The sequence below is a fragment of the Micromys minutus genome (genome assembly GCF_963924665.1).
Source record: "Micromys minutus genome assembly, chromosome: 11".
Taxonomy (NCBI): Eukaryota; Metazoa; Chordata; class Mammalia; order Rodentia; family Muridae; genus Micromys; species Micromys minutus.
Window position 1 is genome coordinate 50699960 of NC_137980.1, and position 24953 is coordinate 50724912.

A 24953-nucleotide genomic window follows, 5' to 3' on the forward strand; every position below is an offset into this window, starting at 1 on the left:
ATGGGCCCCGCCCTAACCTCTCCCTGTCAGTTTTTACTCATTCCTACTTGATTCCTAGCCTGAATCAACATCTTTAAAGGGTCCCCCCCCCCCCCCGTTGTATTATCCCAGTATCCAAGCTCTGTACCACTACCTACAGCTGCCTGGTCCGGCTCAGACTTTCCAGTCGGAGCCCTGAGGCATCAGCAAAACCAGAAAGCATACTCAGCTCTCCAAACTCACACTTAACTTCCAACCCCACCCCTCAGCCTTGAGCAAGTCATTCTCTAGAATGCCAGCCCCACCCTCTGCCTCTGCCAATCCAACCCCCTCAAAGGGTTCTTATTCCTCTGGCTCACACTCACTTCTTCCTTCCCAGACAATGCCTTTCCTCAGCAGCCACTTAATTACAGACTGTCACACAGTCTCTCATAATTGTAGGCCTTGTCTCTCATCATTGTAGGCCTTGTGTCTCATCAGACCCCAAGTTCCCAGGAGCTGAGGACTTGTCTGTTTGTTCTTCCCCTTCCACGCCAAGAGAGCCAGCCCAGGCTGAGAGGGCAGGCCCCTGGACAGGAAGGGTTTCCCAACACCCAAGTCAGCTCCCAACTCTTCCCAGTCCAACCACTTGGGAGCACTTTGCTCATCCTCAAACTAGGCCAGCCACTGCAGGGGTGAAAGAAGTCTGGGTGAGATTAAGCCACAGTTCTAACCTGGTTCTCCATCAGCCTTGTTCTGGGATCCTAGTCTTTCTTACTCCCCAAGCCTGCTTCCTTACTAAAGTTACCATAAACAACCATCTCTTAGCTCTAGATTCAGTTTTTATTGCCTTTAAAGCAGCCTTGGTTTCCAGAAATGGGTAGGGGAGGAAAAGCAGCTCACTGCAGCCCAGGCTGAGTCAGGAAAGGCAGCTGCAGCCAGCACGGGGAAACCTGGGAATGTGAGTGGCCTTCACACTGCACACCTCTCATCCACCTCATTAAACTGCGCTGACTGGATTCCACTATTGCTCAGGTGATCCCCCACAGCCATTAGCTTAGCCTGGCCTGCTCCATAGTGCCTGCTACTAGGAGGGTTCAGCTGGGAAGGGTGACATGCTACTACAAATAATCAGGCTTGCCCAAAACAAGGCTGATGGTTGTAAATCACTTCTCAAGGGATTGCCCAACCTAGGCAGGCATTCCCAACCTACTCTGGCAGGAAGAAAACCCAGGCACAGAAAATGGTCCAGGGCCAGTGGTCAACAATACTAAGTAGTTTATCACTAAGTGTGGGCTACTCCCACAGTTTTCTCAGAGCACTGCCTACAGACTCTCAGCTTCAGACTCTGACATGATTCACTCCTGCCCCAGACTGACAAAAGAGGATCTCTGGGGACAGAGCTCAGGAAACTGAAGTTTCTAAACATAAAGAGTAAAAATATTATTTATGAGGAAGCACAGAAGATGAAGTGACTGACTAGAGTCACACTTTAGGCAGGTCTATGAACCTAGACCTGAGCTTACAGAGGAACCAGCACTTCATGGACCGCGGCAATTTGCCAGGGTAGACAACCTCAGGGAGTAGCAGTCTGCACCACAGCAAGGCACAAGTATTGGCTTGGCCAGGTAGTAGCTTCTAGGTGTGGAGCCCTAGGGAGTAAAGATTCAGAGCCACCACTGCAGCCTTCTGCCAAGAGCCAGGAGATACTTTCCCAAGTCTACTGGAGCTTCTGGGAGGACAACTTTCGGGCATGTGGCATCTACATCAGGCAGTGGCCCTCGGGGAGTGTCTGGTTGCTATTCGGGATGAAAAGCCAGAGAAGGTGATGACTCAAGTTCCCGCCCCAACTCAAGCCTTTAAATGTGAGATGATCTCAGAGACTGGGGAAATGTCAAACAAACCCAACCAGAACAGGTGCCAGAACGGGCACCGAGTGACCGGCTACCAGGCAGAAGCAGCAACCTTTGATGAAGTGCTGCAGGCAAAAGCAGCAGAGACCCGAGAATGCTCAGACACTGCCACACTGGAAGACCCAGAGCGGGTCCACGCCCCTCTGTGGGCCCCCTACTCTGCAATCATTTGTGAAACAGGAAGAACATCAGTGGCTTCTGACTGGTGAGTGAGGTGCAATGGTCAGGAAAAAGATGGTGAATTACAGGATGCCTAACAAGGCTCTGGAGATTCTACTTCCATTACTACTGTTTACATACAGTTCCGTGTATTCCTACATCCCCTGTTACCTGAACCCCAACCACAAGGGTGAGGAAAGAGGCTGGTGCTGTCTTGTTCCCACAAAGAAAAGATATTATGAGGTGGGAAAAGCTCATATTTACTGAGGGCCTATTGTGTACAGGTTTTTATTTATATATGTATGATCTTGTTTAATTGTCTCCACACGCCTATGGCATTAATGCTTTTCCAGAGTCCAGATGAGGAAACTATAGGTCAAAGAAAGCACAGGCTTTCTCTGATGAGACTGATGAGAACCAAGTGTGAACAGCTTTAAAAGCCACATTATTTTGTACCATCTGTATAAGAGCCTGATCATGTCTGGTATGCTGACTCAGCTCAAATACTGCCTCTTTCTGGAAGCCTTTTCAACCCACGCATGACCTCGCCCATAAAAGCCCCCAGCTGTCATTAGTGTACAGCTGACAGCACTCAGCACATTCTCCCTCCTTACTCTATCAGGCATACTTTTCAATGGTAAGGCACAGAGATGCACAGGTGGCCTGAGAATCTCAAATGTCAGCTACAAAGACCTAAGAGATGGATACATCTAGCAGGCCCATTCTTCAGAGGGAAAAGCAGAGCTCCACCAACTGTCTGGAGTCACAAGGCAATTTAGCACCAGAACTGGGGACAAAACCTCGACATTCTGCCTTGCAACTAAAAAAAAAAAAAAAAAAAAAAAAAAAAGCAGAATTTCTTTTCCTTTTGGAATAAGACTTGTTATTCCAATTTAAGTTAGGAGGCTGACACTAAAGGGACAGTCACCGCCGGAGATGTGGGGACTAGAATCCTGACTCCTCCACTTCTGCCTCCCAAATGCAGGCAATCCACGGACTGTGCCTAATGACAAGACACACAGAAAGATCGTTTTTACACACTAGGGGCAGGTTATACCAGCAAGGCAGTGACTTAAAACATGGCCATGAGACAGAACCCAGGAGTTCAAGCCTCCGTGAGTCCTCTTGGCTCTTGACTTACACCTTATCTGTAAGATATTTAGTCTCACTCCCAGTTCCAAAGTTCTAGAACATTCTAGAGCCCTTGATAACGACCCCAGTTCTCAGTGGAGTCTTTCAACTAGGGCCTTTGTGCTCCACAAAGAGAAAAGCATCTGTAGCTTACACATACTAGCTGACTTTGTTCCCAGGTGTCACTAGCAGGGTCCAACCTTGAATAATAAATGACACACAGAAAAACCCAAATGCTCCCCAGCACAAGCCCTCTCTGGGCATACCCGGTGATTTTTACATACCGAGGAGAAGCAAGATAGCACTGGGGATTCTGGAAAGGTAGGCACACTTCTTAACCAGACGGAAGTGGACTACCTCTGTGCTTCTCAGAAAAGCTTTCTCTCTCAGACTGCCTAAAGGCAGGCTGACAGTTTACAATGCACGTCTAGATATGCCTCATTTGCTCTTCATGACAACCCTTGGTACCACCTCCCCCATTATCCCAAGAGTCACACCCAAAGTCAAACTTTTGGGAGATGGTCTAATCAAGATTTCAGAGTCTAAGACAGCCAAATACAATAATCAAGGGTGGTCATTGTAAGGGCAATTACTCTCCAATTCATCCTGGTCTCAGCAAGGCCAAGTTTCACAGACCTCTGCTCACCTGCCCGTTCAGGGTATCCTAAAAAGTTCTGACCACAACCGTACAGCCCAGCTGTCTAAGAAGCCACACCCCCCTGCAAAATTTCATTACTCAAGTTGGCAAGAACGCAGCCCACACCCCCAGCTGGGTCTAAATAAACGCCCAAGTGATATCACATCCTGCTGTAGGCTCCAAAATAGCCCAGGCCTGCCCACAAGCGATCACAAAGTGCCAGGCCATGCAGGGCCAAACCAGCAGGGATACCCAGCCCAGGGCGCCCTCCACACACTCAAGCAACTAAAGCAGAAGCCTCAGGGCAGGAAGGCCCTTCCCCCCAAACCCCTGGCCAGATAGCCTGGCCCCACCATCCTTGTCCCCCGGTCTAGAGGCCCCACAGCCTCATTGCCCCAGAGCCAGCCCCTGCCCCAGCGCCAACCCCAAGGAGCCTCTGCCGCGGCCAGCCTGCGGGATGACTCCGCCCGGCCCGACCCGGACACCCCACCACTCACATTGCTTTAAGAGCTCCAGACACAAAGCCATGAGGGCCGGATGGGGGTCAGAGACCCAGAGACCCGGTAGAGACAGAAAAGGGAGAGGGAGTGACAAGGAGCAGAGAGAAGGGGCCACAGGGGATCGGGCAGAGAAGCAAGGGAGCAAGATTCCCCGAGCAGAGTAGAAGGCTCAGAGTCAGGCGCCAGAGACAGCAATGAGACCACCGACACAGATGCGTGGAAAAGGCAGGGAGAGCAAGGCGGGGGACCGGGTCCAGAGAAGTGGGGCGCTCGGAGAACAAGGAGAAACAGTGACAGCGACAGCGGACAAATTTAGGAAAGGCAGAGGTTCTGAAGTTATGGAGCTGGGGAGACACTGGGGGTTCAAGGAGACCACTAAGGGATGTAAAAGGTTCTGGTAGACATGGGAGGCCCCGGAGAAGTGGGAAACCCTCGGGGAAATATGGACTAGGTGGAGGTAGCCCCCAGGATTCAGGGGCACATGGATCAAGAAGGACCCTCAGGATGTGTGGTAAGCTCAGGGGAGGCCTGGGGGAGTGGAGTGTGTTCTGAAGGAGAGGCCCCAAAAGATATAGGGAGTCCTGAAGAATGGGGGTGCCAGAACCCGTGGCTGTAAGAGAGGAGAGAGGAGCGCTGGGAGAGGGGACCCGAGATCCTGGAGCGAGGGAGGGGCCGAGAGCGCGAGAGCAGAGACAAAGAGACAGCGAGCTAGGGAGAGACAAAGCGAGCTCAGCAGGGACACGGGCCCGAGAGCCAGCGGCCCGACAGAAGGACGGAAGCGCGGGCGAGCGGGCGGACGGACGGACAGACGGGAAGACGGGGCAGGGCAGGGCCGGGCGGAGGCGGCGCCCGTCTCCTCGCGGGGCCGCGGCTGCTCCGGGCGGCGCTGGGCGGGCCCCGGGCGTCCGGGCTGAGGAGGCGGCGGCGGCGACGACGTGGGTCGGACAGACGGACGGAGTGACGGATGGACTGGCGGCAGCTGCGGCCAGCGGCGGGCACTCACCCTCCTCCCTCACGCGGCCCGGCCCGAGGCTCCGGTTTTGTACGCCCGAGAGGCGGGGCCTCCGGGTTAAAGCCCCGCGCCGGCCCCGCCCCTCGCGTCAGCCGCGCGCGCGTCGCCGGGGATTCCGGGGCCGCCAGGGGGCGCGCGCAGCCGGGACACAGCGCAAGCGCGCACGCGTACCGCGCGGCCCACGCCCTGGCCGGCCGGTCTTGAAAGGGAGTGCGCGCCCGCGCCGGCTCGCGCATGCCCGAGCTTCGGGGCTCCGCCCTCTCGAACCGCCCCGCCAAACCGGTTCCAGCTGGAACGCAATGCACGGTCTGTGCGGGAGGCGGAGTAGCCGTCCGTCCCTGCGGGCTCACCCTGGTGGTTACGCCTCGCTGGAGGTAGGGAAACTGAGGCTGAGTTTTCCGTCCCTCACGCTGGTCCTAGTTACTCAGCCTAGCAGTTTCTAGTTGCCTCTCCGCCACATGCCTTGCTGTGCTCTCAAGGATCCTAAGAATGGGTTTACTATTGCACTTGTGTGACCTTAGACAAGATGCTCAACCTTTCCGTGCCTCATCAGTCTCTATAAAATGTGACAACTGAGTGAGTCCCCTCCCCCAGACTGTAAGTCCATTTACAGCGGGTTCTGCCAGGCACAGATCCTTGCTGCGTGGCAAGACGGCTGCCTGTTTTCTGTATTTGGATCTGACTGAGGGCTGTGAGGAATGAGGAAGATAACACTGTTTCCAAGTCTTCCTTTTGCATTGAGACATAATAATGACAAGAGCAACAAACTTACTTGATGCCAGCACTGTGCTGAGCACTTTAAAAGCAGGAGTTGGCCACACCATGCTATTCAGTTTCATTTGCTTTGCTTAGTGAAAAGGCAAAGTAAATTCTTGGTAGACTATGACACCCCAAGTCACCCTTGCATCACGGCACCTTTCGAACTCAGTAACACTCCTTGTATAACCTTGGGCATGCCCGTTTTCTCTTTGGGATTTGCCTGTAGAGAAACCAGGCAGAACCAGGCAGAACCAGAATTTTCACAAGCAAGTCTTTGAGCCTCTGAATCCAGTTCACTCTCTTGAACAGAATTCATGGGCAGCTTCATTTTGGACTTCCCCAAGTCTGGATCTTTGTGCTAGAGGAATGTCAGCACACTTCGCTATTGGTCCCCGCCCCCACCCACCGCGCGTGCGCCTCGGGTTCTATAAGGTGTGTATGAGGAATGTTCTGGGTACTGACTGGGTCCTTACCCAGGAGCTCCAACTCGTGCTAGCCTCCCTGCAAAGAGTTGACTGGACCCAGGCTTGAGGTGTGACATGGACAGGCAGGCCTCAGATCCGCCTGCATGCGTCTGGGCCTCTAGGGGAGGGTAAAGGGTCCTTTCCAGATGCTGTCCTGTCCCAGGGGTTCAGAATTGGCAGCTGGCTGGGAGGCCTGCTCATGAGTCCTCCAGTTCAGGTCCCCTTTTCTGTAGATTCCTTAAAATCTGAGCAGTGAAAGTCTGTATTCAGCACAGAGTAGGCACTCAGATACCTAGGAACATTCCTGTGTACTGGCTGGTTTTGTGTCAACTTGACACAAGCTGGAGTCATTAGAGAGGAAGGAGACTCTCTTGAGGAAATGCCTCCATGAGATCCAGCTGTAAGGCATTTTCCCAATTAGTGATCCGTGGGGGAGGGTCCAGCCCATGGTGGTCCTGGGTTCTTCAAAAAAACAAGCCATGAGAAGCAAGCCAGGAAGCAGTACTGTCCGTGGCCCCTGTACCAGCCCCTGTCTCCAGGTCCCAGCTCTGCTTGAGTTCCTGCCCTGACTTCCTCCAGTGATGGACTGTGTGATCTGGAAGTGTCAGCCAAATAAACCCTTTGCTCCCACACTTGCATTTTGGTCATGGTGTTTTTGTCACAGCAATAGAAACGCTCACTAAAACAATCTGGGTAGGACAAGGGCATGAGGGACCATAAGGAGGGAGCCTGCCTTCTACCCAGAGCCCTGGGAGAGGTGCCTGTTTTAGCAGTGGGAAATTTTGATAGTCATCAGGAAAGGCCTCCTGAATCCTATCACCTCTGACCCTATGGCCCGGACAGGGTCACTGTCCCCTCCTTGCTTGACCAGTTATGACAGCCTCTTATCTTGTTCCTACTGCCAGATGATTCTCTTGTTCTTTGTCAAGTCCTTGGGTTGCTTCCTTCCTAACCCCAAATGACAATGAAGAACTCAAGGCTTTGAGAAAACATCTCCTTGACCTATTTTCTGAGTAAACTTGACTGTGACACTTCTAGGCTGCAGTGGCTTTGTGAACCATCCCACCCCCTCTTTGAGTGTGACTGATGTGTGTATGTGACTGAGTGTGTGTGTGTGAGAGAGAGAGAGAGAGAGAGAGAGAGATAATGTGTGTGTGTGTGTGTGTGAGAGAGAGAGAGAGAGAGAGATAATGTGTGGGTGTGTGAGAGAGAGATAATGTGTGTGTGTAAGAGATAATGCATGTGTGTATGTGTGAGAGAGAATGTGTATGTGCAAGTGTGTGTGTGAGTGTATGTGTGTGTGAGAGAGATAATGTATGTGTGTGTGTGTGTGAGAGAGAGAGAGAGAGACAGAGAGAATGTGTGTGTTCGAGTGTGTGTGTGTGTGTGTGTGTGAAGTCAGGAATGGCAGGTATGTGTAACTCTGGCCATAGCAGACATCACTAATTGGTGGAGGTGCACTTAATCTGCTTAACTCAGATTAAATCTCAAACCTTAGCTTCGGGGATCAAAAATGACACTCAAATTACAGGATGCTTGCCCTGACACTCTGGGGATTGGATGGGCTGAGCTGACAGGAATCTGCAGTGTAATAATCAGAGATTAGGGTGGACAAAACCAAGGGATTTAGTTAGCCTCCCTTCCTGTGTATATGTGCAGGGGAACAGAAAGGAAACAAAGAAATCACAAGAGTTCTAAGGGATGAGAGAAGGCACAAGAAGAGAGGGAAAGCAGCCTGTGACTTGGATGGTCTCAGGTAAGACCATTCCTCACAACAAAGGTCTAGATAAGTAATATGAGGCTCAGGGAGGGACAGGTACCTCTTCAGTGACACAGCAGCACTGGGGAAAGTACCTTGGGGTCTCTGAGCAGGGAGCTGGCATGTATTCTGGACTGGGATTTGTCCAGCTCAGCCTGGAGCTCCCAATATGGGTAGAGAATGACCCTAAGTCTATGTACCTTTGTATGTATGTGTGTGTTTGTGTGTGCATGCACACGAGCTCTTGTGTGACCATATTCACATTTGAAGATAGTGAGAATGTAATTGGTAGGATCAGGGTGTCTCACAGTAGACCTGCCCCCACACTGAGGTCTCTGTGTGATATCTCAGCTTCTGAATCTGTGCGATGTGATTCAGAGGGAGTGGGAGAGACATAGACGGGAGGAGGGGAAAGCCCAAAACCGAAAGGAAGGAAAGGAAGAGAAACAGAGGGCTGAGGGAGAAACAGAAGGCAACTATCTAGTGGGGGAGCTGAGAGAAGAGATGGGAGGGAGGCTTGTCACCGTCCTTTCTTCCTTTCAGAAGCACAAAGAAAGAAGAGGCAGGATCAGAGGCAGACCAAAGGGTCATATCCTGGCCCTCATGTCCCCTCCCAGGTGGCCTCCTTGCTGGGGAGGGGCACATACAAGTAGCAGCTGAGCCACTGCTGACCCGCCTGCCAGTCACCTGCCAGAGCTATTTCTGGAATGTGGAAACTGGGTCAGAAAGGAGGAGGGAGGATGGCAGTGCTCTCCACAGAGCTGGGAAGCTGGGAGTAGTGGGTGGGCAGCCACATGCCCTGCCCCCACCAGAGCAGTTGGTTCTGCCTCCAGAGCTACCGGGCACCCCCATCTTCCCACCTGCCTGCATCTGGTCTGTGAGCACATGGCTCAGGGTGGAGAAACAAAGAGCTACATGCCTCTCAGCAACTCAGGTTCAGAACCAACTCGGGAGGGTAGTGAGAGGAGAGGCTTCTGAGTAGGGAAACGGTGACTGTGTGCTGGTGTGTGCCTGTGTAGAACTTCCATGTATGGTTGCACAGGTTGTACACTGATTAAGGATGCCCTGTATGTGCAGGTAGGGTGCTATTCACAATACGGACATAATCAAATTATGTAATTATTATGACTTTTTTCCCCCTGGCAGATGGAGGTAAAGAAACTTATTCTAATAGAAACTGTATCATGGTGACTTTTCAGCAGATGGTGGCAAAGTGCCTTAAGGAGCAGTGCCCTTTCTTAACTCGAACAAAACTACCGCATGGACCGGCTGCAGCTCTGGCCAGAACCTGGAAATATGACGGCTTTGGCATTCCTAGGTGGCAGGTGAGTCTATCTGCTGAGCACGAGAGGAACAGAGGTCAGACAGGAGCAGGTCACTCCGGTGAAGGCAAGCTTTCCTCACAGGTGTGTGGGCGTGAGCTTTGATGGAGAAACATAGGCATGTACTTTATGTGCTGGGTGTGTTGAATTAGGTGTGCACATGTGTGTTTGTGTGCGTGTGTATGTGTGTATATGTGTGTATCAGTATATACCTGTCTTCCCATCCTGCTTTGTGTGTGTGCACACATTTATGCATGTGTGCACATCCATATGTAGATGGGTGTGTATATGTTGGGTATCATTTTCAGTCTGGCCCTTATTTTTGAGAAACTCGCCAATGTGGCTAGGCTCGCTGACTGGCTAGGGATCCACACTGTCTTTGCCTCCTCGGAGATAAGATTATAGTCTGTCATGGTTTAAATGAGAATGGTTCCCAGAGGCTTTATATTTGTATTTTTGGTCCTTAGCTGGCAGACTTTTGAGAAAGATTAGAAGTATTAAGAAGTGTGTGGCCTTGCTAAGGAGAAAGTGTGTCATTGAGGTTTCAAAAGTACATGCCATACCCACTGTATGTCTGACTGTCTCTGTCTGTCTCTATCTCTGTCTCTCTGCTTGCTTCCTGAGGTTCAAGATGTAAAACTCTCAGCTACTTGTGTAACACTATGCCTGCCTGCCTGCTGCCATGCTCCCCACCATGATAACGGACTAAGCCTCTGAAACAGTAAGCCAGTTCCCAATTTGACGCTTTCCTTTCTAAGTGTCACTTTGAGCCAGTGGGGACAGTGGTGCCTGCCTTTATTCCCAGCACTTGGGAGGTAGAGGCAGGTGGATCTCTGTGAGTTTGAGGCCAGCCTGGTCTACAGAACTAGTTTCAGGACTATACAAAGAAACTCTGTCTCACCTTCTACCTCCATCAAATAAAGAGTTGAGTTAGTCATGGTGTCTCTTCACAGTAATAGATCACTAAGAAGGTGTATCACCTCACCTGGATCCCCGCCCCCTCAGCCCCATGATACTAGTGATCTAAACTCGGGTCGCATGCTTGCACAGTGGGCACTTACTGAGCCATCCTCCCAAATGCATTCCGTACTGTATACAGGTCTTCCTGTATGACTGCACGTGCATCTGGGCAGGTATGAGATGCTGTTGCCCAATACTTTAACTGTATTTGTTAATGCCAAAGCCTCAAACCCGTTTTCAACTGCAGCCCACATCATTATATTTAATAACAGATGCTGCTGGTTCATCAGAACGTTCAGTGTGCGTGCGTGTTTTCTGTGATTGCCTGAATCATTACTACTTTACTGAAGCAAAGATGGAACTTATTTCTTTAAAAATTTAGGAGCTTTTAGGGGCTGGTAGGGCCTTGTAGGGGCTCATCACATAAAAGCTTGCCATGTAGTCCGATGACCTGAGTTTGATACCTGGGACCCACATGGAGGTGGAAGAAAGGGCTGGAGAGATGGCTCGGCACTTGAGAGGTAGAGACAAGCAGATCTCTGTGAGTCCCAGGCAAGCTAAGGCTACACAGTGATACCCTATTGTGCAAACATCTAGAAGGTAGATGATTGGCAGATACTGAGGTTGAGGCTGAATCAGTGACCTCAGTTCTCAGTTCTTTGTACTCTGTCTGTCTGTACCCCTTCCTATGTCTCACAAAACCTCCGTGGCATCAGCTTTGGATAGTGACTTGCTTTGACAAACTGCGTTTTGGTTGTTTTTTGCCAATGTGAAACCAAGAGACTTAAGATATCTTACAAAATGAGGTTGTCCTATCCTTCTGCCACCTCCCTGGGGAAAGCATGGGCTGGCTGGGACACTGGCTCCTTCCCCACTGTTCATCCTGAGGCACCATTGAGATGGTATACAACATAGAGTGTGACTTTATAACAACCAAGAGATATCACACTCCCCAGGACCAAGCATGGGGGATGATGAGCAAACTCTTAGGGAGGATTGGAAAAGAAGCCTGGGTTCTGTGTGGGTGTGGTCAGAACGATCAGTGAGATTCACCTACGGTGATTTTAAGTATGCAGATATACTTGGACCAGACCTGAAGACCTGGTTCTTTCGAATAAGGACTTAAAGAGAGAAGAACTCACAAATGAAACAACCAAACCGTCGGGGATGCTTTGGGGAAATAGAAAAGGCCTAGAAATTGCTGAGTTGGAAAATAAGTCTGTCAGCTTTAGTCTTCAGCCAGTGGATCATTTTCAAATTAAGATATAGCCTAAGATAAAGATGAAAACAAAGTCATTGCCTGTTAAAATACCACACAGGCTAGGGTTTAGGCTTTTAATCTTAGCACTTGGGAGGCAGAAGCCGACTGGTCTCTGTGAGTTCAAGGCCAACCTGCTCTACATATAGTTCCAGGCTAGCCAGGGCTACATAGTGAGATCCTATCTTAAAAAGGGGCATGGGGAGGCTGGAGAGATGGCACAGTGGTTAATATACATAAAATAAATCTTTTTTTTTTAAAGGGAAGAAAGGAAGGAAGGAAGAAAAACAAAAGCATTTGCTGTTCTTGCAGAGGGTGGGGTTTGGCTCACAACTGCATGTCAGTCTAGATCTAGGGGGTCTGACACACTCTTGTGGCCACACTGGTCACCTGCATGCAGGCGCAGTGCATATACAGAAAAGGTACCCGCACACATACACATAAACACAAACTTCTCCAGTGGTCAGAGGCGCTGCCGGAAAGCTCAATGGTGTGGTCCCACAGTAGCCCAGCGTGCCCAGTGTAGGAACAGTTAAGTAAAGGGAGGGGGGACTCAAAGTGGTTCTGGATAGGACTTTAGCACAAAGAGTTACATGAAATTAAATTAAATAAAACATGTTTGAGCTAGGTCCATCAGCTCAATCAGCTTCTGCTAAGAAGATGAGTCCTTCTGTTCCTAGGAAGTTCCTGAGAAAGATTCAAAGTTCACCTCCCAGGGCAGGAATCTCCAGACTAGCCTTCTATCTCACAGAATGTGCTCATCAGCTTGCCTAGGAGGACTTCAGAATCACCCGAGTCAGTAAGCCTGTGACCCCCCTTCTGTCCCCGCTCTGCAAAGTATGGGTGGCAGCTGCCCTGTCCTTGTGCTAAGTCTCCATTGGGGGAAGAGGTGTTGGGTGGCAGGGCAGGTAACACAGCTTTTTAGATCATAGGTTGATGGGTCAAGAGACACTGTAACCAGATCTAGCATGAATCATAGGTCTCGACACTGTGGCTGTATGAAACATTGGGAGATTTTGGGTAGGATAGGTGTTCTGTGTTGGAGGAAGCCGAGGGTTTAATTACAGTGAATGTCTGTGGATGCGGTATGTCCTTCTAAGCCCATCTCAATAGCACACGTAGGCAAATCTCAGTTTGAGGCCAGCCTGATCTACAGAGCATGTTCCAGGACAGCCAGGACTACACAGAGAAACCCTTTCTCAAATTCTCCCCGCCTCGAACTTCTTAGGGGTGTGAGAATGTGAAGAAGGTGACTGTTACCTGAGATTACATTGGTTCAGCAGAACTTTGGGACAGTCTGACAGAGCTCTCTACATTTGGAAGCCACAGAAGGGCAGCAGCCTCCACCCCAGCCTGGAGACTTCTGACGGCAGACTGAGTCGGAAGGCACTAGCCAAGCAGTGCCCCCTCCAAGATGTAACTATGCTGCTTTTCAAACTGGTTAAGATGGTCCCAGGGTAGGGGTGGGGCTGCAGTTGTTTTCAGACAGCTCTGTCCTAGGACAAACTGCCCAGCAAAAAGGCTGGGTGAGGACCAGTTGGAGAAGCTGAAGCTAGTGGGAGGCAGCAGTGCTCATGCTGGGACAGAAGGTACCAGGAAGCCCCTGCCCGACAGGATAAGAAACCAGACCGTGGCTTCAGCTGTTCAGAGTCCCAAAACCAGTAAAACCAGAAATGGTGAACAAGACCCAGAAAAATAACCGACCACAACACCTAGCTCCTCACTAGGCTTTTCCAGCTATAGCAGACCCCAGGTGCAGAGACATGAGATTTGCCGACTTGTCTAAGAGATTAGACTGAACTGGACTCCTCGCATCTAAAAGCAAGGCTGTTGGGTGGTGAGTGGGACCACCATTTCTGCTGTTCCCTGAAGGGACCGGTTCATTTAATCACTGTTGGTCACCTGTGTACAACATCTGTGGGACTCAGGTTCACTTAGTGACATCAAATACCAGCAGCCATCTCTTCTTACACAAGCCAACCCCATTGCCCTGGCCTGGCATGGAGGCTCAGAGTTGAGGCTACGGAGCAGTTATGAGTGTAGTACCTGTCATGCCCCAGCAGATGGTGTTAATTTCGGGTCTGTACACAGCGAGAATGTTACAGGCAAGCTTCCTATGTCGCCTAGCAACCCCAGGACTCTAGGGTCTGTCTCAGTCATGGAGAAAATAAAGACTAGAAGAGTAGACCCAGGGCGGTCTCAACCAGCCCACACTTCGTACTGTGGCCCCCGGTCTGACTTTCTGGTTGTGCCTAGCTTGCGCACACAGTGTGGCTCCCTCCTCTGCTCATACAAAGGGCATTTTTAGAGAATTCAGAACAATGTGAAGACTGCAGGGCCATCCCTGACTATGAGCAAGAGAGACACCCCAATGGGAAAATGGGGAGCAGATTTAACCCCTTGTTACACTCTTTTTGCCTTCCCTGAAGGTTCCTGCCTTCCCTATAGGTTTGTCTACACAGCTAAGCTAAGCCCCACCTATCAGCAGGAGGCTGCTCTAAGCAAGAAGCAGCTAGGGGTCTCTGGGCTCCCACCCTCCCGTCCCTGACTGCAGGATGGTCTGTTCCTGCAAGCCGGTTAGCCTCACCATTTAGCTGCTAGTTCTCCACCGTCCCTTCTGTGGTGACCTATGGGTTCCTTCCCAGCATCTCCCTGGGCTGCCCACCTGGACATTTCCTGTGTTCCCCTGGTGAACAGTGCAAAACAGAACCAAACACCAACCTCCTGCATGTGGTACTCACTTGGAAGTGTGCGACTGTTGCTGAGGCTGCCGGTGCTGGGCGGTGGGGAGAGGGATTGCAGGGAGACACTGTCCTCCTCCTGCGAGCAGCCTGCCTGGATGGCTCGCAGGTAGCTGTGGCTGCGTGAGCGGAAGTAGCTGGGCAGTGGCAAGTCAAGCGCCTCTGCGGCCGTGGACTCGGCCTCACTGCAGGCCGACTCACAGGCTGCCTCATACTGGTCGCTCAGGTCTGCCTCCCGGACCTGTCCAGACAGAGGCAGGCGTCAGAGTCCAGCTTTGCCAGTCTTTGCTGGTTTAACTCAGCTTCAGGGATAGAGGCTTTTCTTGGCGGACCCTTAGTCTGTCTCTCCTCTCACCTCACTCAGTGTACAAATGGGCTCTTAAGGATTAAACAGCCCTCTCACCTCTGTGGGCCTCCGTTTTCCCATCTACGACAAGAGAAATGCTGGATTATTACAGAATGTCAACAATATTAAACCTTGTTGTTCATACTAATCTACTGAATTCAGCATGAAACGATCTGATCCATTGGTAATGCCTGCCCTGGGTGCCGGAAGGAGGGTTCATTAGGTGTGATGGGTATTTACCATTTAATAAGTTCTAGAAGCCAAAACAACAACAAGTCCCTCGAGGGACAGTAAGAGGAAGAAACTTGTCAAGGGTACCTAGTGAGGAAGGAGCAGAAGCAGCAATCCAAATATGGAAGGAATAGTAATCCAGCGGATGCTGTGGCGCGGGGAGAGGGTCTGGAGAGGAGACAGGCTAGAGATGAGCAGATACGCCAGCTCAGTGGACAGTGGCACTGGGGAAAATGATGTCTATCAGGACAATAGGGAGAGCGGTTGTGGGTATATTTGCCGTCTCAATTGACACAGTTCCTCAGCATCTCTCCAAAGGTTGCCACCCAGAATCCTGCAGACAGTAAGCTAGAGGTGCGACACAGGGGCCTTGCCACACATATACCCTGGAGATTCTGGTAGGACTTACTGATTTCCATTTCAGGCTATGGTGGCAGCTGGGGACCATGCAGCAGAAGCTAAAGAGTCAGATGGCCACAGGCAGACGACAGGCAGACGACTGGGGGCCCAGAGCGGACTGATCGTCATATGGAGCGATGACGGAGCTGGGCCGCTCTAACCCAGCAGTATGACCTCAGCAGCCCTGGGCTGACTTAAGGATGCCTTTCCTTGTCGGCATAGAACAGAAAACAGCCTGGGTAACAGCCTGTGTATCCTTTAGGCCAAATGCTTAGATGGTCCCGCACATAATTGGGAAGGTGTTTGGAAAGGTTTGAACCTGTGCCATCATGGTAGCTATGAGACACACGTGATCATGACACTTGGGTTTAAATCAATTAGAAGTGAATAAAGTTTGGTAGACCTACTAGTCGTATTTCACTGGGTCAAAAGCCACAGGGACAGACATAGACTATAGACCATTAGCTATCACTGCAGGAAGTTCCACTGGAGAATCTGTTAAGTTAAAACCAGGCCATACAACATACCCAAAATACATCTACAGAGGACATTAAAGCGTTGTGTTGTCTTTTAAAGCTGAATACTGAGGTATTTTTGAGAACCTCTGTGGCTGCCCAGGGCAACAAGGTCTGGCTTTGGATCTGCACCATAAGAGCAGAACTCTGAAAGCAGACTGCCCAGGTTTCCACTGTAGGCCCATCGTCTTCCTTACAATACAAATGTGGGCCAATCATCTACTCTGTGCCTCAGTTTTCCATCTATACAATGGGGCTGATAACAGTCTTAATTTCAATGTGATGTCAAAACTAAATGAGGGCTAGGTGCACTTGCCCATCTCGGTGCTTGGGAGACAGAGGCAGGAGGATCAGGATCTAAGGCTAGGTGGGCTGCAGAGGAAGGTTAAGGCCAGTCTGGGATATGAGACCCTGTCTCATAACGACAAAACCAGGATTACACGAGCAAACTCATCGCTTGGTCAAAAAAAGAGTCCAGGAAGGACTCACTGCTCACACACACCTGGTAACACAGGGAGCTGCGTGCAGTGAAGCGTTTGTAAATGTTTGTGCAGATGCGACCCAACCAATAGGTGTCAAGTCGTCTGCCTGAGTATCCCTGAGGGCTTCCTATGTAAGGCTCTGTGCATGTTAATGTCACATGTTTAACATACACCCGCGGGAGCCACAGGATGGAGAATTGCCTGGCCTACAGGATACTCCTTACAGAGTAACACCCCATCCTGTAACATGGGGAGAGGCACAGCACATACTGTGACTGGAACTGGGAGACAGACAGCACTGGCTTTGCCACTATGTGGTATGTGCCTTGAAAGACATGCCCACCCCTGGCCAAGATGAAAGGCTGAATTCTGAGTACACTTCTCTTGAGGTTTGGCCTGTTGCTATGTATTATAATCCCCCATCCCCAGTAATTGTCAAAGCCAAATAAAATAACCATGGGCTGAGTCTCATTCATTCGTAAGCTAGATGGGGGTGGGGGATGGAGGGGATATAGTGGTTTGAATATGCTTGGTCCAGGGGGTGGCACTGTTGGGAGGTGTGGCCTTGTTGGAGGAAGTGTATCACTGTGGGTGTGGGCTTTAAGACCCTCCTCCAATCACGTGGGAGCCAGTCTTCTAGAGGCCTTCAGTTGAAGATGTAGAACTCTCAGCTCTTCCTGCACCATGCCTGCCTGCACACTGCCATGCTCCTGCCTTGATGATAATGGACTGAACCTCTGAACCTGTGAGTCAGCCCCAACCAAATGCTGTCCCTATAAGAGATGCCTTGGTCATGATGTCTGGTCACAACAGTAAAACCCTAACTAAGACAGGATATGTTTAACATTCCCTGCCCCCTTTCCTGGCCTTGGAGCTGGGAGTCGAGGGACCACTCCAGGGATGGGTGTCCAGGGGAATTATAATTCAGACAGACACATGGACAGACACAAACACACTGACATCACATCTACCAACTTTCATAAAGTTAGAAGTTCCCATATTTATGCCAACACCCCCACATCCATAAAGGGTTACTTGGGCTCTGGAAAGGGGAAAACCAGAGGACCTGAACCTGTCAGAGAATGCCTCCAAGCCCTAACCTGTCCCAACAGAATTCTTCCTGGTCTCACTCGGGGAGGGGGAGGGAGGCTTCCTCAAGGGAAAAGTGCATCACCATTTAGCTGATAGCAAGCCAGCTTGGGAGCGACTGACCAGTGAGTCTCCTGTCCTGACCCCTCAGGCTTCAGGGGAGGCAGGAGACATGACAGGTCTTCTGTTGCCCCGCAGTGACCTCTTGTCCATCCACAGAACCTGTCTCATGCTTTCCCTGTTTTAAGAACAAACTACCTAGGCAAATGGATGGAACTAGAGACTATCATCCTGAGTGAGGTAACCCAGTCACAAAAGAGCACACAAGGTATACACTCATTCACTGATAATTGGATACTAGCCCCAGAAAGCTCTGAATACCCAAGAAACAACTCACAGACCTTACGAAGCTCAAGAAACAGGAAGGCCAAAATGTGGAAGCCTCAGCCCTTCTTAGAACAAGGAAAGTGTATTCGTCATATATTATTATGTAACAAATTTTGTGAGCTACAATAGTATTTTATAAAACAATTAAAAGAACAAACTAAGACACAGTGAAGTGACGGCTCAGGTCAGGACACGATGCTGTGCACCTCATTTCCTGTGCACCTCACTTCCATCCCCACGGGGTGAGGCTGCCGTCATAACACAGCTCTCCTTGGACCTGACCCACACTGGGTACCTAGACCCCTCAGCTGAAGGCTTAGGACCCAGCCCTGTGCTCTGATTTGGGGTACATGCTTGGCAAACATACTGACCTGTTGATCATGGCCAAACAACTGGGGAATCAGTGAAGCCTGTCCAAAAACCTGCAGGAGAAAGACGGTGCAGTTTACAGGAGGGCCAGGCCTGGTCTGGGCTATCGGGACTCTTCCCTACCCCGTATAGAGTCTGTCTTTAAGAAGTTTTGCTTGGCTTCCTCAGGGATAGGCAGCTCACTTTCCGGGGCTGGGATTATTGAGCACATGCTCTCTAGAAACTACCCAGGACCACCTTCTCCTGGACAGTATGTAACTTTAGAGCCACCTGTGCGGCTCAACCTTTTAGGGGTAAAGTTTTTGGGGAAAGGAACAGTCAGAGAACCTTGGGTTGGAAAAGGAACTTGGGCTAGAAAAGGAACAGTGGGTGAATTCTGTGGGGAATCCCCCAGCGTGGCAGATTCCAGATGTCTTTCTGTATAACTAAGGGCAAAGGTATTCTGGGTACCTGGGGCAGGCGGGGATAGAGAAAGAGTATGTGAGGGACAGAGCTATGGAGACAGAGACATACAGAAGACCTAGAGGAGTTGTAGTGAACAGGAGGAGATAGGCAGGGGGAGGGAGGAAGAGGAGGGGATGGAGGATGGGAGAGAGCTGGTGAGATGGGTGAGACTAGGCATGACATATCTACCAAGAAAACACCTAATAAGCCTCTGCTTGCCTGGGTGCTGGGCTAGGTGACAGGAGCGTACAGGGAACAAGCATGTATGTGGAAACCCCGGCCTCAGGAGGCAGAATGACACCGACATTGGTAAACTATGTGATTCCAGGGACTGGGGCCTGGGAACAGCACCTGGGACTTCTGCATGCAAGGTGACCAGGAAAGGCCCCTCTGAGGAGGCAGCAGCTGGACAGACAGCGATGTACTGGTCTCCCTTGCCCCTGCTAGTCACCCTCACCTGGCTGATACAGCTGGAGTCATTGAGGCTGTCACTGATGGGGTTGTAGTCCTCTTCCCAGCTGGGGCACTTGGAAGGCAGCAGCATGTCCACTGAGTCCAAGCGGTCCAAACTCCTGGCAGGGAAAGGGGTAGACAGGGCTCAGTCCCTCTACTGTTTAGCCGGGGAACTGATATCAGGAGGGAGAGGACTGGGAGGGACCATTCAGCAGCAGAGGGGAAATGGAGGTACTGCTAGCCTGAGCAAGGTAGCAGGCTCCAAGCAAACAGAGAACTCCCCACCTTTGGGAGACCCAAGGAAATCTGTGGTAGACAACACTTGCCTGTCATGCCCACTGTGGCCTCAAGGCGGCAGTCTATGCTTGCATTTGCCTGTCTTAAACTGGAGGCCACACAACCTACTCCAAGGCTACAAAAACTGAAAATCTGAGGCAATTCCAGAAACTAGACAGGCCTTGATATTTACCGAAAAATGCCCAGAGGTCCTCAGGACCACTGTGATGTCCAGATAGGGACTCGCTGTTTTCCCCAAAGGCCTAGTTTCTCAGTCTTTATCAAATTACCTACTCCTTCCCCCAACCTTTAGGTCAGTTTGGGCTCCTGACATGGGGCTTGGACTAGCCTCCAGCTTTCTGCAGGGAGTACCTGGCGAGTCACCACCTCTTGCTCCCATGTCATGGTTCTTATTTATGGAATGGAGATGACCCTGGGATAAGGTTTAAGGATGCAGATGTAAGTGTACCAGGGCTAGCACAGTAGCCAGCCAGCAAGACCAGGGTCAACGGACAGCAACCATTCCTATAACTGATCCCTCTCAGCAAGGCTGGTTCTAGTCATGAAGGGTAAAGGACCCTCGTGCAACTCCTTCACATGAGTGAACTCACCTGTGCACATGACTCCTGTGGCAGAATTTAGCTAAACTGATCACCCAACTCATCACCATGAGCAGGGCTTAACTCTAAGTGGGGCTGTTTGGGTGGCAAGCTGTTCGTAGGCAGAGCTAACTTCAGCACGAGAAAACTTTTCTGGGGGGGGGGGGTATTCACCTGGATCTGAGCGGGAGCTGAGAAACAGGATCCCTCTGCAGGCCAGGGTTCTGCTAGGGTGGCCGAAAGGGAGGAAGGCCAGGCTCCCGAGGGACACAGGGTGTGCATAGTGTGAGGCTCACCCAGGGACACAGCTGGCCTAAAGATAGGGTTGCAAGTTTTGAGACCTTCCTCGGGGGAGATATTGTCAGGACAGGCCTCTGAATAAGTTAAAAGCGGTGGCTCTTACAGGGTTCGACTTTGGACAGTACTCCCAAGGGGCATTGCATACAGGAAGGGGTGGGGCTTCAGCAGGGCTGTCGTTCTAGACCAGAGGATGGGAAACAGCTCACCTGCGGGGGTTGCTCTGCTCTCCTAGGGACTGCTGCGTAGCCCTCAGGTAGCTCTGACGCCGTGCTGCAGTCTTGGGCGAAGGCTTGGGGCTACCACCTCCAGACTCATCACTGTCTTCATCGCCCATGGCCTTGATATAGCTGCCACTGCGCATGCGCCGGCATGGGATGGGCCCCTCAGCGGTGCTATCCATATCTCGAGGGGACAGCAGCGTGGTACTCCATTCTCCCCCTCCACCGGGCACCTGGAATAGCCAGAGACAGGACTCAGATGGGACCTAGCGGCCAGCCAGGTTTCCAGTGGGTCAGAGAATAGGGTCTCACAGACCCACTTCCACTTTGACAACTTGAGCCTTCCCTGCTGGATTTCCTGTCCTTGATCACCCAGCAACAGCAAGCCTTGGGCCGGGAAGAATATCTGGGTTCTAGAAGTCCCTCTGCCACAGCTTGAGTGCCTAGCCTTACCCAAGTCGGTTCCATTTCAAGCCGGGATTGTTCCAGCAAACCTTCCCACTCCTGTGATCACAATGGCCGCACTGCAGCTCCACTTACTGGGCATTCCTGTGTCTCCTCTCCTCACACCCCAGGAGACAGGAGCCTAAGGTGAGAAGACCAGTTCCAAGGGAAGGAAGTCTCCCACAGAGAGACCCCCAACATCTGGAATCTGAGCCTGGTTCTACAATAGCCACTAGAGGTCCCTGGATGGGGATCAGAGACCCCCCAAGTGTATCAATGTGGGTGTGAAGTCCCAGCATCAGCATTCTTTGTGTCAAACCCATCTGTGATAAAGGGAAGTGCTGCACAGCTGGTCATCCTGTTCCAAGTGGCTCTTCCACGTCGGTCACTGTCAGCTGCTCTGGAGTGGAAGTGTGTGCCGTCTACACTGCAGTCCCTTGACTCACTCTTGGATACATGGTCACTTTGGGCACATCCTGGCATTTACATGCTTCAGAAGCAGGAGCTGTGTCCTACATAGGTCTCAGCATACTAGGAGCAGGCACACACCTGGCCTGCTCTCGAGTTCCTCAACAGACACTCCAGGCATACTTCACACCTTCTCCAGGTCACACACCAGCATCACCCCTCCAACATGCACATGGAGATGATGCATGTCACACACCTGTGTGCAGCCACTGCACCTGGGCACACACAATATGTCATCAGGTTGCCACCACACACACAGGGAGGCTGCTCTCCTCCCAGGGAATACCAGGTCCACAGGTTTCTGGACACAGCAAGCTCTTCATCAGGGATTCAAACACACACTTCCTGATCAGCATGGTCAGATGGTAACACAGCCTTCTTCTACCATGATACCAGTGGCTACCTCCTGCTGAGGACCCACTTCCCAAACTCAGCCTGCCCTCAAACCCCAGCCAACCACCTAGCCAGTTAGTCACCAGGACCTGTGAATACTCCCTCCCAAATCACTAGCCTGGGAAGGGGACCTTGACCATCCCTGCTCAGAACTTGTGGCCAACCCACCTGCTCCCTCTGTCTTCCAGCACAAGCCCCAGGGCCCAGAGTCCTCTCCTGGGGTCTTGGAAGCATTTCCTATATCAGACCCAACCACACAGAGTGGAGAGAGTGCCGGTCACACACTTCCCCTAACTGTCTAAACTAAGGTAGCAGCCACACAGCCACAAAACCCCTCAATATATTTAAAAGGCTGCCTCAATTTTGACTTTCTGCTACTGCAAAAACATACCCTTCCCCCACAGTGTCACTATCTCCGGAGTTTCATATAGAGTGACAAGGAGGTGAGCCTTGTCATGTCTTGGAGTTCATCTTTTCATAATACATTTGGTGTGACTTCTGCGTGTCAGCCAGACCTGTGCTTGCACACCCTGTGGCTCACTATTTACAAGAGCAGCCTCTTCCATGTGTGATCCGTTCCTGTCGCCTCCTGCCATTGGGCCCCGTCTACCCACCCCACCGTGCAGAACCGTGCCCCACCTCACAGTGCAGCAGCAATGCTGAAGCCAAGCCTTCAGCTGCTCTCAGCAAAGCTTTACTGTGTGAATTCCTCAGGACAAACCTCCCTCTACCCTGTGAGTCGGGCCTTGGGGCTGGTGGCCCCCAAATCCAAAGAGAGCAACCATTAAGCAGCATTCTTACACGGACTCGGACTCAGTTCCTGCCTCCAAGCTCCTGCCTTGAGTTCCTACCCACAGTTTTCTGGATGATGAACTACAAATTATAACACAAAGAAACCCTTTCCTGTCTCATCGACACCCCCCCCCCCCCGCCGCCTGTTCCTGGCCCTCAGGGCTGTGGGGCTTCATATATTCATACTTATTTCTAGCCGTGGTGGCTTCATTACCTACTTGTCCATCTACATACACTTCCTCCCTGCCAGACCCTGTCCTGGGCACTGGGGGACATATGGCTGCATCAGATGTGGTCTGTGCCCTTGAGGAGAATCCCGTCTCATGGGAACGGCAGGAAGATGACCATTAGAATGTTGGTCCTGTGACGGGGGAGGGACGGCACAGCTTTTAGATCAGTCATCTAAAGGGCAGGGACATAGTCCAGTCTCTCCGGGGCTGGGTTCCCAAGGGTCTGATTGATACACCTGTGTACAGGGATCCTCTTATTAACAGGTCCCTCACCTCTGATTCCACAGTTGAGCAAAGCCATGCTCAGCACAAAGCCAACTCACCAGTGAATCTGTGCTCCAGCTGAGACTCCAAACCATAGCCACACTGCCCCACCCCCCATTCCTGCCCCACCCCCCCCCATTTCTGCCCCACCCTCCACCCTTACCTGCAGGTAATGGTAGGCCAAACCCTGGTGGCAGGATTTGGACTTCAGCAGGCTCTTATCCAAAGTGGCTGAGGTCTTCTGGCAGACCTCATGGGCATGGCTGAGGGTCAGAGTGGACCAGGAACCACGTTTGACATAGTTGGTGTCAGTGCCCACTCCGAGGCTGGGACAGGTAGCAGGGGGAGCAGGCGGGGGTGGCGGGGCAGTCAGCTCGGTGGTAGTGTTCTTGGTGCTTTTGAGCATGTGTCCACTGATGGTGTTGTAGGCGTGCATAAAGTAACGGGGCTGGGTACGTTCTGGCTGGCGGCCTAGAGTCATCAGCCCCGAGGCAGGGCCACTGCGGAAGGCACCACCCTCACCGTCCAAGTTGTCATCTGAACTCCACCAGCCTGAGATGTTGGAGCGGCTTCGCCGTTTGGGCTCCCCAGCCTTGGCCCGTTCCTTGCTTTTGGCCCTCCGGCCTTTCCCGTCCTCCAGGCCCCCTTTCTTGCTGCCATTGCCACCCACCTTGCCCATGGTGCCCTCCATTGAGGGTGCCTTAGTGAAGAAGAGGCGCTGGACAGAGTGGACCAGGTGGCGGATGCGGCCAGGACTTTCACCCCGGGCCTTGGCCTCACCCCGAGGGAACTGGAGGGTGCTGAAGCCATCACGGTGGATAGGCAGTTGTTTCTCAAACTGGTCCAGGAGGTTGGCAGGCAGCCGGTTGATCTTAGTGGCTTGGGCATGACTAGGGAATGGGCTTTCCTCGGGCACCTCGAAGTGGGAGTTGTAGTGGATTCGGGGAAAGGTGCTGCTTGGTGGGGGCAGCTGGTTGTTGAGTGGGAAGAGCCCATCCCCCGGCAGTGTGTTTTGCCCAGGGAAGCGGGCTTCCCGGGCAAAGGCCTCTGTGGGCGACAGCAGGTAGGGGTTTCGGTCAGGCCCGGCAAAGAGGGGCTCATGAGGTGGGTCCAGGCTGTCGGAGAGATGGCGGGGGCGGCTGTCACCGAGGCCTTTCATGATCCTGGCCCGTGGGGCAGGGGCCTTTGCCCTAATGGGGCACTGGGGTCACCTGTCCCAGGCAGCAGCTGTCCTGGGGAGAAAAGACAGTGAGTGGTCAGCTAGTTAACAGGACTGGACTGGATAAGGCGGGGAGCAGGAGGAGGCATGTTGGGAATGGCTTAAGGCAGAGTCTGCCCTTGCCATCATGGGGTCAAGGACCAGAGCAGATGTTGAGGTCTGTGTCCTCGATCACATGTGACTGCTACTTCGAATACGCCAGCACTGGACAGGGGTCCCCTGCTGAAGGGGACAGCAGAGCCATGGTTCCCTCTCCACTGTCTCTGAGCACACAATCAAAGCCACAGCGGTAGCCAGCCAAGCGTTAGAAGCAAAGGACACTGTCCTATTGTGGCTGAATGGACAGGTGTTCATGGAAACCCTGAGGTCTTGGACTCCTCCCACTTCTACAGAGGACAGCAGGCAGGGCGCTGCCTACTTTCATGTTCTTCTGTCCTGACTGTCTCACTGTGAGTTGTCATA

General features: G+C 51.8%; 1 protein-coding gene across 6 annotated transcripts in view; it reads right to left on the minus strand.

Annotated features, from left to right (window-relative positions):
- The window catches only part of DLGAP4 (DLG associated protein 4), a gene marked incomplete at its 5' end in the record, with an annotated part of 59458 nt that extends 35027 nt beyond the window's left edge, over nucleotides 1-24431 (minus strand). For 2 of the 6 annotated variants that reach the window (XM_080925780.1, XM_080925782.1), the window contains 5 exons: nucleotides 14574-14814; nucleotides 18394-18444; nucleotides 19293-19407; nucleotides 20670-20914; nucleotides 23436-24431. In XM_080925780.1, coding sequence (XP_080781906.1) covers nucleotides 14574-14814; nucleotides 18394-18444; nucleotides 19293-19407; nucleotides 20670-20914; nucleotides 23436-24431 — 1648 coding nt within the window. Of the gene's footprint in view, nucleotides 1-4295; nucleotides 4429-5301; nucleotides 5324-14573; nucleotides 14815-18393; nucleotides 18445-19292; nucleotides 19408-20669; nucleotides 20915-23435 lie in introns of those variants that run through there. The other 4 variants (XM_080925783.1, XM_080925785.1, XM_080925781.1 and 1 more) reach the window with 3 other exon arrangements.
- Nucleotides 24432-24953: the final 522 nt, after the last annotated feature.